This window comes from Hermetia illucens, chromosome 1, assembly GCF_905115235.1.
Source record: "Hermetia illucens chromosome 1, iHerIll2.2.curated.20191125, whole genome shotgun sequence".
Lineage (NCBI taxonomy): Eukaryota > Metazoa > Arthropoda > Insecta > Diptera > Stratiomyidae > Hermetia > Hermetia illucens.
This window is the reverse complement of record NC_051849.1, coordinates 63,974,494-63,991,586: the sequence shown is the minus strand read 5'-3', so window position 1 is coordinate 63,991,586 and position 17,093 is coordinate 63,974,494. Positions and strand designations below refer to the sequence as shown.

Sequence of the window (17,093 nt, the reverse complement as noted above, 5' to 3'; positions counted from 1 at the left end):
CATGCAGGTCATCCTAGCGTCCTACACGAGCTCCACTCGCGCCTCGTGGTGGCGGAGGTGTCTTGCAAGGCTGCCGACGTGAAGTGACTGTGGACGCGATTACTACTAATGTGGCCATACTGACGGTGGTGGTGAATGAAGCTGAGTTCGCTGCCAGGCATGGTGACGTCCACCCGAAGTGCAGCAATACGTCGCCTTACAGTATTTGACCCCCTTAGTAGGTGCAATTATCTTGTGCGAAAGTCTCGGTCTTACGCGTTTCAAGACCCAAGAAACTATTTCCTCCTGAAATTAGCGGCAGCAGACTCCTCGCCCAACGTAACTTTCGGCTACAGGCGAGTAGACGTGAGTCTTGGCTTGCGTAGGACCTTTTCATGGCGCTTCATTTTGGCTGACATCAGTGTCCCCATATGAGGCGCACATTTTCTGTGTCCCTATGGGCTGGTAGATATGCAACATAGGTCCCTGATAGACACAACCTCCCTTCGGTCGTTCGGGAAAATTTCAACCTTCTCTAACAACACCACTGTTTCTATCATTCATTCCACCAAATGTATTCCGAAGACAGAAATTTGCACAACTTTTGGACTCTTCGAGTTCACACGAATAATCTTTGGCTTGTGCAATGCGGCACAAACCTTCCAGAAATTCATCCATTCTGTACTACGAAGCTTGAATTTCTGATTCGTCCCCTTGGATGACGTTCTGGTCGCATCTTCCACGGAGCCCGAGCGATTGCGAGCTTGAGCATGATCCTGGTCAAAGCCGCTCACCACCAAGCATTACTTAACGCCTTCCTGGTCCTAAGACCAAAGATTCGCGGCAGGTTGTGTGGTCTCCAGAAACCATTTAAGCGTCTGAAACAATCAAGCAGCATCTGGTAGACGCTACCCTTTTGGGACTCCCTCAACATTGCACTCGTTGTCGTGTTCGCCGATGCTTCCGACACCGCAGTAGGCATTGCTTTTCACCAAAGAGTGAATCAAAGCTGGCAATCGTTGGGGTTCTTCTCAAAACCGTTGAATCCCGCTCAACAGAATTACAGCGCCTATGATAGTGAATTACTAGCCTTCAAGGCAGACCATTCACCATGCGGCATTTCCACACTATTCATCACGACATTAAAGCCCCTTTGCAAGGTTCTCAGGCCTGCAAGCTCACGATCATTGATTGGTTTATGCGGTGGCCTGAGGATATACTTCTAAAGGACATAACAGCACTGTGTTCTGAGGCCCTCTTTGGTGTTCCCGCCGTAATCATCGCAGACCAGATAATTCAGTTTGAATCTACTCTCTTCTCTGAGCTGAGAAAATATCAGCGGGCAGCCGCATACCACCCACACCCAATGGGATTCTAGAACGTAGGCATTGGATGGTGAAGGCAGCCATTATGGCACGCGACAAGCCGTGCTAGTCGCGGGTCTTGTCTTTCGTTCTGCTTGGCTTCCGTACAGCCATACGGGAAATGTTTGCTGTCAGCCCTGCTGAGCTGATATACGGGGAGAACGTTCGACTCCCTAGCGACCTGGTCCTCAATAGGAGAGACGGCCTTGGAGAGACGGGATTCTTGCGTCTATTACGAGAGGCCGTTCCCATACCGTCACATGCAGGCGGTTCACACGCCTGGGGAACTTCAAGTTTGTATCCACGTTCTGATGAAGACTGATGCCCTGCGCCGCTGTAGCCACAATGCGAAGGCCCCTATAAGGTTCTCGAGCGTCGGGAGCCCTCGTTCAGTCTGGACGTTGGCGGCAAGCCCAAGAAGATCTTTCCGAGCCTATTTAAAAACATACATCTGCATACACCTCGAAATTTGTGATCTTGATACCTCGATTCGTAAGTTTCGAAGTTTTCTCCGCGACTTGGCAAAGCTTCTGGTCATAAAGATATTTCTTCTCTTGGAGAACCAAATGTCCTCAGTAACCACTTTCTGAAAATAAACCACACCCTTGCTAGATCCGAACTTTGAACCGAAGTCAATACTTTCATAACTTTCCTCACATCCACATCGTCCAATATGGAAAGCACCAGTCGAAATAAAAATTTTCAGCACCCCCTCCCATCAACCAAACTCATTGGTTTTATGCCACAAATTCACTTTGTGAAGCCCAAAGTGGGCCAAATAGGGGTCGATTGGACTTGACAAAATCCCAGTGATTGTCTTTAAAAATGTTCGGCAACCATTAGTCTGTCCTCTCTTAAAAACGATTGCTTGCTAAACACCCGTACTTATGTAAGCTTATCATTAGTTTTCTAGATGGGTGGCAATCTCAAGTAAAATTTCAGAAAAACCTGTCGTCTCCATATGATAGCCCGGCTAGAATTCCATAAGGCTCAGTTTTCTCCGCAAACCTACTTTTGCTTTGCATAGCGAATATTGGTAAGCTTACCAATGGATAAAATTTGTAAACTGCAGGTGCAACGATAAATGATTCTGCGAGAAGACCGTCAAGCCCAGCGGTTTTACTCCGTTTGAGTGCACTGATGGTCAAAATGATTTCTCTTCTGGTTCGAGGAACAGTGCATATCCGTATGTTATGGTGACTAGTCATTTTATCTAGAAGAAGAAGAACTTCACCAGATGTGATACGGTTAAGAACCGTGGTGAAGCCTTCTTTTCATCTTCAGATGTTCGTCGTCGTGGATGAGGAGTCGACCGTTAACATCTTTCACAGGACTATCGAAAGATGTGCCGTCAAATGTAAATTCTCTCGTAATGCTATATACACTTCTGAAATCATTGCGTTCTGCGACAACACAAAACCGATCAATCGCCCGGACCAGCGCAATAGCAAATTCTCTTTAGTCACCGCCCACACTAGGCTCAACAGGGCGAAATCCCGGTATTGAAGTTTGAGCGCGTTAGTCAGATCATATAATGCCCATTCGGAGAGTAGCCGATGACCGGCGTAGCACCCAAGAAAAGCACATTTTTGATGGCAGTCCAATACTCATCGATCTCTCGGGTGGATCTTCACTATGTCCACTGTCCGATCAGCAAGATAGCTATCCCACTGACCAGCTGTCAACTGGATTATACAAGCGGTCGATGTTGAACTTGGGAAGCCGCAACTGTCTAACCCTGCGAGAAGTGACGTTCGTATCACGCAAACATCCATTTCGAAACCGATGTCAACACCTCCATTGTTACACACATCCAGAACATAACTCCTAAATGCACTGCTGATGACTAAATGATCAATGTGATTTTTCGTACGGCGTCAGTTAGTTGAAACATATTTGAAATTATGGCAGGTTCTGTACTCGAAGAATGTGCCACCAATGACGAATCAGTGACAGGTGAAGAATTCCACAAACCTCTCAGCATTATTATTACGGTCGGCAAGACCGTGCTTTTTCATTCCATGTTCGAGCAGAGTGTTGTCAGGGTCCACCTTTGCATTCAGAAAATTTCTATACACACTCTTTGGAATTAGTCTTGAACCGCAATGAGAACTTTATCCTAATGATGAAGCTTCAATCAACACTGTGTTTGCCCGCAGTACTTTTGATACCATCACTTCTATCATCACCACTCTACGCATTCAGCTTGCGGTTTGCTCTCAAAACGTATACAATCCCGATTATGATCGAACTTGTATCACGACGAGCGATAAATCAGTACCGATCTGCGAACGCGATTCATAGTCACGTGAGGGAATTATTGGAAACCGCGAATTGTGGTGCAGCAAAGGACGCCCCTTCGTCATTGTCACAACCTAGTAGCAGCTGATGAAAAATAGGTTCATTGTCTCAGTTCATTTCATCCCTTGCCTCCGTGAACCTACCGACCGCCAAGGTAGGGTAGATAGGTATCAGTGGTCGCTCTGAGGAGGAGTTTTGATGTCACAAACTCCTAAGAAAATGGCTACTGTTAATAGAATAAGGAGGCAGAGCTAGCCGGCTCAGTTCAGTAGCATTCACGAATGAAAGTGGTTCTCCAACCCTGCAGCTATATATCTCTCTGAAGTCCTCAAGAATGGTTTACCTAGTCTCTGTGGCTTGAACCTGGCTAGAGCTGAGCAATCCCAAAGGAAGTACCTGAAGGTTTCCCCCTCTCTTCCGCAGTTTCGGCAATGTGATTTGTAAGGAATGCGGAGCCTGGCGGCATGGTCCCCTGTGAGCCAGTATGCATTTGCTCCCATCTGCACAAGAGCTCTCGCGATCAGGTTTTGTCATAAGCGGGACAAATCTTCCTTAACTTGCAGCAGGTGAAGTCCGCGGCTGCTAAATAGTGCGTGTAGATTCCACCCTTGACAGTCGCCAGCGGGACCCAGACTGTATCCGTCGAAGAACTGCCAAGAGCCCCTCCTGGCCAGTCTGTCAGCCCGCTCATTTCCGTCTATGTTCCAATGACCGGGAACCTACAGGAAAATTACTTTGGGCGTGCCCCTCAGACTACTCAGCGCGTTTTTGCACTGTCCCACCAGCCCGGAGGATGCCGTCACAAGGCCTTAACGCCCGCTTGACTGTGTAGAGTAGGTCAGCGAAGATTCATCTGAGCTCCACACCAGAGCGGCTTAATTCAACACGAAGTGAAACTCACCCACCTGAGTGGCTCGACGGAATGACAGCCATAGGGCCGACTAAGCAACCTAGGAGAGTTAGTCTGCGGTGACAGGGGAAAAGGGAATGACGAATTTTATGATTTTGAATTTAAAAAAAAAGAAGATTTGTTTTCAATTTTAATGATTGTTGTCAAATATAAAAGGGATAATGTAAGTAATGATTTGTTATTAAAATAAACCTAGTTAAACTAAAACTGTGGATCAGAATGTTTATGTTATGCTTGGGGCTCGGGTATCGACAGGCTTCTAGTATCGCCAGTACCTCCGCTTGGAATACACTGGAGAAACCTGGGAGATCGTAGGACCCGGACACACTATCTGTATTCCAGAAAAGTCCCGTACCGACTTCATAGACCATCTTTGATTCGCCCGTGAAAAGTAATGCGTCATAGCCTTGAAACACGACGCCAGTCTTCCACTCTGCCTTGGTTGGAAAGTTCACAGCAAAGTTTCTCGTGAAGCTCAGCTTGCGTGTGGAGTAGTCCATGAGGAATGGCCAGAACCGACCGCCAAAGATTGCAGCAAAGCATTTCTAGCATATGAAGCCAAGCCCCTGGTCATCGCGGCGTCTAAATGTCCAACCGTCCCAGGATTACTGATTTCAATGCGGTAGGGTCCATTACGGGAACCTGACTTGGAATTCTGTTTCTTATTTCGTGGTGGCTAATTTTATGTCAAACATTGTAGTAGCTATTATTATTAGACAGTGTTTGCTACATTCAACGGAATGTTTCCTACTTTTTATTGCTTTCCCCACCACCCCCTGCTAAATTGCAGGCGATTTAATTTTAGAGTGTACGTGATCGATGAAAGGGAAGCGATGTAACCACATCAATGGAGGTCACCTTGATATCCCCAGACGGTATTACATCCAATGAAAATGACGATTTATGAAAGGAATGCCACCTGCGAACCCAATGAAGGTATGAACATAAAGGGGCAAATATCTACGCTGATCATCACCTCGTTAGCCGTGAAATACCAAATCAGGTTTCATAACTTCAAGTAGGAAAACAATGAATGAGTACAAACGCGCGTGGGATGCAGCAATTATAAATGAGACAGTGCGTTAAATGTCTGACATCTCATCCGGTGCACCTGGTAATTTCCACAAGTCCTTTATCTTACAGACAACAATTGAACATGAGCTACAAACACTTTAGCATGCAGTTGCTCTGGAAGGAAAACCAAATAAATGGTGTTTCCTTTTCACAGATTCACGCTCCGTAAATGATAGATACTACATGGATGCAGGCTCACGTATCACTGGTTGAAACAAATAGATGGTAGAGAAGACTATTTTTACTGTCCTCGATCAGCTTCGAAAAAATTCCTTGAAGTTATATTTCGTCGATCAAGGGTACAAATTTAAACTTCACAATTCTGAACGTATCGAAAATAAATAATGCAAGCTTCACCACATTTCAAATGAACTAACAATACTGAACCGGTATAGGTACTATGTGTAAACTCTTTTTAAAATCACCCTGGAGAAATGCGTTTTAATTCTACCGAACTGGACTCTGGACGCTATAGAATACTCATGGCCGAAATTCGTCACCACTGACCACAAAGTGGACTTACGTTCTCACTATTACAACATTCATCTCCAGAAGATCACAATTCCAGTTCAATATTAAACTCGGTTGCTTCGGAACTATAACCTTCCAAAAGATGCCATTTTGATGCTAACTATGATTTCGCTTATTGATTATATCGCAACTGACCTATGATAAAATAATATGCTCACATCGGTCTTATAGTTTCATGTGGATAGCGCCGCTAAATATTCATGCTTATCAAGGGGCGAATAACCATCATGACATACATACAATATCATGTGCACTACTCTGAGTACAGCGCACTTGGCCCGCATGGCTAGACTTCTTATCATACAAATTAAAGTGAATTACGTAAAGAGCACGAAGAAATAGCAATGAAACTGGAATCACGCTGCCGTGGTCAGCAGACTATGCAATCCGAAACATTTAGCTTTTTGCTTATCACACAATAATGCCGTGGAAAAACGCAAACTGCAGCATGAATAGAATTTTTCACTGTTAGCCCCATATGCCGTTCTCCTTAAACCAATTTCAATGTATGTAATGTTGCACTTGGAGCTCGGAGTTGGCTGAGTCACGTTCGGTGATTTTCATTGGCATTCCAGCGCACAAATCACATCGCAAATGAAAACAAATTATAAAAGAAATGGTAATTTTCACTGAACGAATTCCAAAGCTCGGACGAATCGCTTTTCACACAACGAATCACCAAAAACTGCAACAATTTACCAACTGTGCAGATATTCACTCACTCACTTAAGATGCAACGAATTAAACGGACGTCACGCGTGGATTGGACGGCGTCGAAAACGTATAGCGCCAAAACGCACGTCTAAAAAGTAACTAATTTTGCGTAGACCAGGTAACCAGTAGCCAAGCGGGTAACATTCGCTGTACGATCGCAGCAAGGCGACTAGAAAACAAACAAAAGCTACAAAGCAACAATACAAAAGCCAGAAAATGACAACAAATGGAAGCGAAATAAATAAATTACCTCATCTGAAGGTTCGTCAATGATATCGGCAGACGATCCAATTGACTGCACCGTCGACAAATTGTTGTTGTTGAGCGTTAAAATCTGATCACCTGAAACGAAACGAAATTACCGGACGATCAGTTTACGGAGCTTGCACAGATGCGATAATAGATAGCGACGACAATTATGCACACTAAAAATAGACAACCATTAGCGGATTCGGATTACCGCTGCGACTGGGTTGTGCGGCAGCCAAGGTTCTTTGGCGGCGTCACTACTCCAGCAAACAATAGCGATCCAGGTAATGCCTATTATCTGCGGGGAGATTTCGCACTATAAGATCTGCTCGAATAACTTCTTGATCTTCTACACGATTAACACCCACCGACCCATGAAGCCAGGCCAAAGTAGTTGGGTGCCGCCGCCTAAATGGCTGTAGCGAATTGATAGCCACGATTGATACTTTTGGTGGAAGTGAAGCGTAAACTGTAACAGGGTAGTGAGTGGGAACAGAACACCTGAAAACTGTTATCTATTTAATTGTCGCGATTCTCACCTTTAATTTCACTCATCGAAGAATTAATAATAATAGATTTTCCGCCTTTATACCATACTTTTCTGGAATACTAACTGAGAAAAAGCACTGTTGAGATGCTCTCTCCAAATTATGACTGGGATAATGACGTAAATTATCTTATTATCAGTTTTACTGATCTGATAAGCCTTAAATACGAATTAGCTTCTCCTGAATATGATATCTTTCCTTTTTCCTAGAAAAAGGATATCCGCAAAGATTTGTGTGTCCTGTTTTTAAAGTTTTGTTTGTCACACGTACTTTTTTCATAAACGGCTATATTAATTGACATGAAATTTGGTGAGAATGTGGGAGCTGTGAATGCCCAGACATGCAGTGAGCTACATCTTTCTACGCTGAAATCGGGGAGGGGGTCTCATACATGCAAACGGGGAGTGTAATTTTTCCACTGAATATAGTCATATAGGGTATCAAATGGAAGGTATTGATTACCACTTTTGGATGCCAGCCTCAGCTTTGCCGTTTATTGGAAAGACGAGTAGTGCAAGGGGTTGAAATTGATGATTCCTTTAACGGACTCATTCTCAGAAACTCAAACTCAGTATGTGCAATTCATCGGTTTAAAAATCATAAGTCGCCAAGAACCAATGGAATTACAGCCGAATTAGTTAAATATGGAGGCGACCAATTACCCCAAGTGGTTCATCAACTAATGCTCAAAGTACAGCGAATCAATTCTAGACAACTGGCAACGACGCATTATCTATGTCATACATAAAATATCACACAGTGCAGCAATTATAGAGGTATCACGTTTCTGTGTACCATCTATAAGGTATGGTCCATACCAAAGGGGCTTCACTCCAGACAAATCAGCAGTAGACCAGATTTTCCCTCTGCGGCAAGCGATGGACTGTTGGAATATGGATATCAATTGCACCATATTTTCATCGACTTCAAAGCCGCCTATGAATGCATAGCCAGGGTAAAACTATACACGACCATGAGAGAATTCGGTTTCCCGACGAAATTGATTGACTGTGCTGACCCTGACCACTGTGCGAGGTCAGATAAAAGCAGCAGGATCACTCTCGAGACCATTCGACATCAACTACGGTCTACGATAAGGGGATGCTCTATCATGCGTCCTCTTCAACCTGGCCCTGGAGAAAGTGATCCGCGATGCCGATGTAAATGCGAGAGGCACCATCCTCTTCAAGTCCACTTAACTATTGACTTACGCTGACGATATCGACATCAACAACCCGAGATTTACAGTCTACCTTCATCAAGATCGAGCAGGCGCCGCGAGATCTTGGGCTGCACATTAATGAAGGCGAGACGAAGTGCATGGTGGCAACGTCAGCGTCAAAACCAAAAGAACGAACAACATCGAATTGCACTGGTCAAACGAAAACTACAATTTTGAGACCGTTGAAAATTTTTCTTATCTAGGGTCGAAAGTCATAACCAATAACAGCTGTGACGAAATCCTCGCACGGTTGTTGGCAGCCAACAGAGCCTATTTCAGCTTACAAAGACTGTTCCGCTCGAAACGTCTCACCATAGGGTCAAAGCTCTTAGTGTACAAGACTATGATCTTGCCAGTCGGCATGTATTCCTCGGAAACTTGGGTTCTTAGCAAGAAAAATTGCGAACACTTGGCCGTGTTCGAGAGAAGAATCCTCCGAAGAATTTTTGGCCTCATCTATTTCGCTTGAAACGTCTCACCATAGGGTCGAAGATCTGACTGTATAAGACTATTATCTTGACAGTCCTCATGTATTCCTCGGAGACTTGGGTTCTTAAGCGAGAAAGCTGCGAACTCTTGGCGGCGTTCGAAAGCAGAATCCTCCCAAAGATTTTTGGCCCCCTACATGAGGATGAACGATTCCGCAGCCTACCACAGCCTAACGACGAAGTCTATTAGCGATACCACGACCGTCTGGTTGTGGATTAAATCCGGCCCAACAGGTTGCGGTGGCCGGGTCACTTAATCCGTATGGATGAGGATGATCCAGCCCGGAAAGAAGACGAGGAAGACCCTGCCTGAGATGGAGTAATGACGTAGGTCAGGACGCGAGACAGCTTTTAGGGATATCGAATTGGTGGATCTCGGCGCAAAACTGGCGTGTCTGGAATTCCTTAATAAGGCAGGCCTAGACCGGATATCGGTTGTTGCGCCGTTGATGATGATGATGATTCTCAGAAACTGCACAATCGAAAAATCTCCAAAAAATGAAGAAAATATCTATATGTGCTCAAATTAAGTTAATAATAGTATATTACTATATTTAGCGAAAGTCGAATGCCCCGTAAAGTTTATCCTACAGTTACAAAAAGTAATACGTATATCTAGTGCAGTAATATAGATAATGGTATGAAGCATGTTATCCTCAAATTTGATCAAAATCATGCTATTACTAACAAAGCTATAGTAGCTCGAATCCCGTTTGATCATTGATTTTTGTATTGGCTTCATTATCACTTGCACTGCATTACGTGTTATAATGATGCCACTGAAGCACAGTCTTATAGAAATGAAATAACAATAGGAAAAAAGAAACTGTGAGGATGGTCTTTTTTCCAGAAGGGAGTAAAGAGGAGACATAAAATTAACTTGTTTACTCCTTCGTCAACTGGTTTAGCCCATCATTAGATGCACAGAAATATTATTCATGAGAATTGGAGACAGTCGTTAGAAAAGAGAGGCGGGTGGGATTATTCGAATCTTTCAAATGGAATCTCAAAAACTGCAATGTCAGCAGGAGCTCATCAAGAAGACGCGAAAGAATCTCATCGATCTAATGTGAAATCGCTGTCCTGATACCCACAGTAAACACCAGATAAATTTCAGCCGCACAGTAATTAGAATTTTGGCCGCAATCGGAATTGACGTCAGCCATTGAAAGGGATCGAAAATCCCAGCAACATTTGATAGAAGGCATCTCTTTGTCACCTGTCTTGACGGATCATATTGCATCATTTTTAAAAGAAAGGCTGGAATCGTTTATTGCCCACTTGCATAAGTTGAATCCTCCAGAACTTAACATGTACGACATATAGGCGATGATCCTTGTTACCTAGTGCCTACGTCACTTAAGAAATGGTCGACATAAAAATCTGTCCTCAGCCTCCTCGCCGTAAATGTGGAACTTCCTTTTTCATCTTCAGCAACCTGTAGCAATGTTCTGACCCAGAAGAATGATGCACACGCTTCCCCAACTGAAACAGTCGTGACCACGTACTCCTCGATTGGTATATCTCTTGATTACCTGAATAGCACGCGAGAATAATCTTGGTGGTAGGGTTACATTGTGATCATCAGGAATATTTTTTCGATATCTATCGAGATTAGGAATTCATGCTTTCTACATGGAAGTAAGATTCACGCCAAGTCTTGCCCTTTAGGTACAGTAAAGAACTTATTAGTCAAATTATTCCCGGTTGTCATTAGCGCATCGGCGTTAAAGACTGTCCTAGCTTTTGTGGTAGAGGTCCCCATTTGACAACAGAGTGAAAGAACCACTTGAAGCTTGTTGCAAAGATTAACAGATGTACAATGCTTCGTGCTCCGAATATGGACTGTTCTTCCAAACAGAAGAGAAATCATTTCGACCATCAATGCACCTAAACAGAGTAAAGTCGCTGGACTCCACAGTCTCCTCGCACAGTTACTTATCACTGCCCTTGCAGTTGCTCCAGATCTGCTGCTTCCACTCGTACATCTGGTTAATTCGAGACCTTTCCCAGAGTTCGAAGAAGCGGATGATCGAGTATAACAATTGTAGGGGTATGTTCCCAGTTGTTGCAAAGATAATAACTAACACAATCTTGGCATGCACCTCGAAGGCTTGATCAACAGAAAGCTGGCTGGTTTCACTCTTCATTCACCACATCAACACCCTACGGATCATTTTGGAACAGTATGCGAAGTTTAGATCTGCACTTTAGCTGCTCTTTATCGATTTCGAAGAAGCTTTCGATAGCATGAGCGGAGAGTATACTATATCTGGAGTGCTCTACGGTATTGGAAAGTAACCAAATTGGACGGCAATTCCAACATGCTTCTGGACTACCTTTCTTTTTCCATATTGGAACTGTGGTATTTTCTTGCCAGTCAGATGGTGTTCCACCTTCCTGAATAATCCGATTGAAGAAGTAACTGAGCCACAGTGTTGGGTCCCAGCTCTTCGCTTTCCAGAACTCAGATGTTAGGTCGTCAGCTCCTGTGGCCTTCCCCGATTTCATTCGTTTTATTGCCTCCTCGACTTCAGTTGCGCTAACAGTTAAGTCCTTGAGGGTCTTACGTGAACACCTGTCTGGAAGACTTAATCCCACGGTCTTCTTAGGACACGAATTGATTTTGTGACCGCAATCAAAGCCCCGCTGAGACAAGCAACAACGGCACCAGTCTATACCAAGTGCATGGCTTAGCATTCATGCTGGTGGATGCAAGCCCTACCTAAATCTCTACCGAACGAAGGAACGTTTTGAAACGCAACACCACGCCGAGGCCCGAAGGTCTCTTCTCGCTTGAGCATAACCACAACCTCCATGAAACTTCCGCTAGGGCACCTACCGCAAAATAACCGAGCTATACTCATATACAACGGGAGCTCACCTGAAGTATGAGAGTGCAGGAGCTATCCCGGTTCCTATGGTACCAGTATACCTCTAGTAAGGTTTCTTGACCAATTTGCTACTACAAATGAGTACCCGTGCAGACTCGGATCTTTGGAGCATTAGCCTACTGCATCACGGCCGGCAAGCCAAAGTGGTTTTTGGTTTGGCCGACAGGGTTGCCGCCCCGTCTACCTCGCCGCCACCTCTGAGCACCAGTTGCGTTGACAGGAGGTGGAGGATGAGCAAATTCTTCAATTGAAATCTGCACGAAGTATTCTCGCCATTTATCCATCGCGGCTCGACGGCTGGTAAGCAAAGTACCGTTGTTGTCATATCTAAGAAAAACTAATTCTTACAAATATTCCAACGTACGATATCTATTGCTTATCGAAGTTAGAATGGTTATTCAGCAAATATACAAACCACACTTCAACATTTAGCCGTTACAAGTCCCCCCGTATTCCAGACCCCGCACTCCCGACAAATATTCCAAACAACATTACCACCATCAAAGGGCTAGGTATTAGAGGGAAGAATTTAAAAGTGCGATAAAGAACCAGACCGGGATCAGTTCTTCCCGAGTTCATCATCAGCCCGCACAACGGACCAATGGTTCTTCGAGTCATGCTTAGCGCTGGAACCGCTAACCGGACACTCATAGGAGGTTACCTTTTTTGAAAGCGTTCATGTAGAATGATAGCTGACTGTCTTTCTAAAAGGTATTTGCTGGGTTTTGACACTAACACCAAGGTAAATGCGGGAAATTTTTTACGCGCAAGGGAGTAAAGAACGTCGAACATGTACAATGCCTCATTTGCAGCAAACAAATTCAAGCAAGCAAGTCTCTGTTTCAGTTTCCCACCGAACTGGTTGCTACCATATAGGTGCGCTTCTTTCTCAGGTTGTTAGCATCAGACCCGGGATACTAGGGTACAATATCCCCGCACAGATAAACAGATGGAAGCTAATGGAAAGAAATGAAAATAGGATGAAGTGGAATATGCAGGGGAAAAAAATGTGTCCACATCTACAGGCGGCCATTTTGTATAATAGTGGAAAGTTCTAGAAAAAAGAGGTAGCTCTTTCGCCACAATTTGATTGGCATAATGTATTTACGGATGGCCATAAACCCTTATGTGGGACCTTACGCGTCAACCACACCCACGCCCCATCGCCAAAACGATACGACCCTTAGAAGATTTCTCCAAAATCATCTGCTCACATTAGCACATAACTGATGTAACATATGATAAAGAGGGGCTCGTGGTAATCCTTGACAGCTTCCTGAGATGTGCAAAGAATAATGATTCACTTCGCAAAGATAGTGTTTCACTTCTTTTATAACAGGTAGGACTTCAGACTGTAGCGTATAAATATACTCTTCAAAGATCTGATCAACAACTGATCAATGAAACTTTGTGCAAGAAGCAATAGTCCGAGCACTTAATCTAAATTATATTTTCCATAAAAATAGATAGAACTTAATTACTGATTTCATTCGAACTTTGCCTGGTGATTAGATTAACCTGCAATTGTCCGCGACCTACATATTTCCCAATTAAAGTCCATAATACATAAAGAATGTTGATCGTCAGCTAATTTTTAACTTTATCTCGAGCAAAATTTTACTATCACCTCAAGTTTAACATATCAGCACTTGCTTTTTCACTTTAGTGCACACCCTGTGCTATAATAACTACAGAAATTAGATCTGCTCGAATGACACCGCTAAGTAGATTTAGATACACCACAAAAAGCACGATCTTGTGTGAATCAGATGAGTAAATATTGTGGGGCCGGGAATTCGTGTTTTTTTTAGCAGAAACGCAATACCCACAACTAAATCGGAAATTGTGTGTTAATTTCATTGACCTTGAGATACGCGTATTTCAACGAACGGTGACAAATCATTAGACATTTTACTCTACACCTTGGTAGTATCGAGACTAAAAATTCCAATCTGCATTTGTGTAGGAGCATTCTGCAAGCGTTCAGCACTCTTCTAAATTAATTTGGTTCATATCCTCAATAAAACTATTCGAGTCAGATATGCAGCACACAAACACGGGCTGAAAGCAAAAAGATTTTCTATTGTATCCGGAGACACTATCAAGTAAATCACATGGAAGTAACCGGAAATTAAAATGTAGTCGATTTGATATAATGGTTTCTTCCATAATTTGTGTAGTTATGTATGTTAGCTGGCCTCGGAAAGTCTGGAGTTTCTACTTAATCAACCTGTGCTTCAAGTGCCCTCATTTCCCCGTTGGGGATGAGCGTAAAAGATAAGGAAAAACGAAGATGTCGGTTGCATTAAGAACATTAAGAATTTTGGATAAGTGCGTCTGCTTCAAATATGAAGTTCAAGATTTCCATGTGTAGCAAATGTCATTCAATATTCGGTGTTAATCGTCCTTTCTTAATGATGCTTTCAGATACGCTTTTAAAATCACTCTCATCCTTAAAGCCTTTACAATTGCATATAAGCATAGGATTCATTTAGTGATGTCTGATGGACCAAACTTCATATCCTAACTGTATATGGCTGGGGTAATGCATTTGACCTTACATAATTCTATTACAATAGAAATATAACTCTTTACTATATGATTCTGAGGATCCGTTTTTCGTATATAGGGTAGATAGAAATCCTGTATAACTCAGTCACTATTGCACTGTAGTTGGAAACTTCCCCGGGGAACTGCATATATAACCTCCAGGAAGCCTTATGTACCTCTAGTCTCTGCTTATGACAGTAGAGGCTTCACGTCTCGTTACTGGTGGCAACACGTTGCCAAAGTAAGGATGCATCTAGTTCTTACTACTTAGAACCATCAAAAGTTGACATGAGGAGATGAAACACATATCTAAAATAAAATATCTAAAATGTCGTCGCACAGGCAGAGCAGTTGATCTTGCCAAATTTAAAGTTCCACGTTCGTCCACAAAAACGTTAATTAGGAACGCTTACTCAACACACCTATTAAATATTTATTTATTTATTTTTTTATTTAATGAGGGCAATACACAGAAAGCAAATTTCTTATTACATATTGTCCTCAGTGGGAGGAGCAAGTATTATTTTGCGCTTAAAGCTAGAGAGGGACATAGAGTCAAAGGAACCAAGCTGTAGGGCATTGTAGGACCGGCAAAACCTCGGGACGGATAGTGAAAGTAAATCTCGAGCTCGGCGAAGGGTACATAAAAAATGTCCGCATTACGTGTGTTATGAGCCGAGGCGATACGGAAAGTAATATCCGAGTTGGCGGAGCAGTCCATCAGACCATTGCAGAGTTTGAAAAGAGTACACATATCAAGGAAGATACGGCGTGGCTGTAGGGAGGGGAGATTGAGGGTGCGGAGTCGTGACGGATAATCAACCCGTGGAAGGTTCTTTTTATAATAGAGGGTCCGGGTGAATTTGCGTTGTACAGCTTCAAGAGCGCGGCCGTCACGGATGCGGTAGGGGGACCAGACTACACAGCATCCAAGGAATTGAAGAGTGTTAAGGAGGGCTGGATTGAGGTAAAGTCGGACGAGAAACGTAGGATAAAACCAGATATTATGGAAGCTCTATTGATGATGTCAAAGAAGTGGGAATTGAAACGAAGTTTATCGTCGAATTTTACACCCAGGTCTTTGAAGGAGGTCAGTAGTAAAAGGGGTTGACCACTGAGAGAATAGGAAAAGGATGATGGGGAGGGTTTAAGGGAATAGCGCATCCAGTGGCATTTGTTGAAATTCAGTGTTAGCTTGTTGACCGAACACAAACGGGCTAAATTATCAAGGTTGTAAGGATTGTAAGAGAGCACAGTCCAATGGAGACGAAACAGAGGCAAACAATTTAATGTCGTCTGCGTAAAGCAAATACGGACAGGTGAGGATGGAGGCGAGGTCATTGATAAAAAACAGGAAGAGTAGGGGCCAAGTGTAGAGCCTTGGGGAACACCAGAGGAAGGAGAGAAGGAACCATATAAGTGACCATGAAAAGAAACTTTACAGGAACGGTATGAGAGATAGGAGGAAAGCCAGAAGATGACTGAGGGAGGGAAGTCTAGCGAGGAAAGTTTAGAGAGGAGAATGTTATGTTATGAAGGCTCCCTCGAATGATATGAATTTAAGCCTTTTTGGTTTCATGTCAGATCGGTAGACTCTTCGATTGCTCCGACGACGGGCAACATAAAATTCGATGATTGTGTTTCTGTCTCCCCCAATTCTGCATGTGAGCTTCTTCCAAACTGCTTCTCTTCAATTTTTAAATCCCCCCCGCTTTCCCATCCTTCTTCCGATAATTCCGCTTTTATCTCTTGCCATTGTCGAATTTCTTATCGACAATTTAGATATTAATAGGGCCTGTGGTCCTGACGGTCTTTTTTGAATAAACCTGAACGAAATATCTCGCTTTCCCCTTTGTTAATTTCTAACAAAAGTTCATCTGAAGATGTCTTTCCACACAGTTGGAAGGAGGCACGTATCATCCCCTACACAAAAAAAGTGACATCACCTTTTTTAAGCTGAAAATTACCGGCCCGAATCAGTTCTTTGCTCTGTGTCTAAACTTCTAGAAAAATATGTCAAAAACTGCCTTTCGTCCTGCTTTGGACATCTTACTGCGAAGGAGCAGCATGGGTTCCAATGCGAGCGTTCGACCCTAACTAATTTAGTAGAGTTTACTTTGCTGCTGATCCCTGAAAGGAAAGCCGTGCATACAATTTATACTGATTTCTCCAAGGCATTCGACTCCTTTGATTATATCTTACTTCTCAAGAAGCTTGGTTCGTATAGTTTCGCGCAATCTGTACTCCACTGGTTAAGGTCCTACTTATG

The 17,093-nt window shown here is 43.4% G+C and overlaps 1 protein-coding gene across 7 annotated transcripts in view; it reads right to left on the bottom strand.

The window, feature by feature from the left end:
* LOC119648308 overlaps positions 1 to 17,093 on the bottom strand; it is a 680,254-nt gene that overhangs the window by 98,774 nt on the left and 564,387 nt on the right. For all 7 annotated transcript variants that reach the window (XM_038049997.1, XM_038050005.1, XM_038050015.1 and 4 more), the window contains one exon: positions 7,124 to 7,215. In XM_038049997.1, the coding sequence (XP_037905925.1) occupies positions 7,124 to 7,215 (92 nt within the window). The remainder of the gene's footprint in view (positions 1 to 7,123; positions 7,216 to 17,093) is intronic.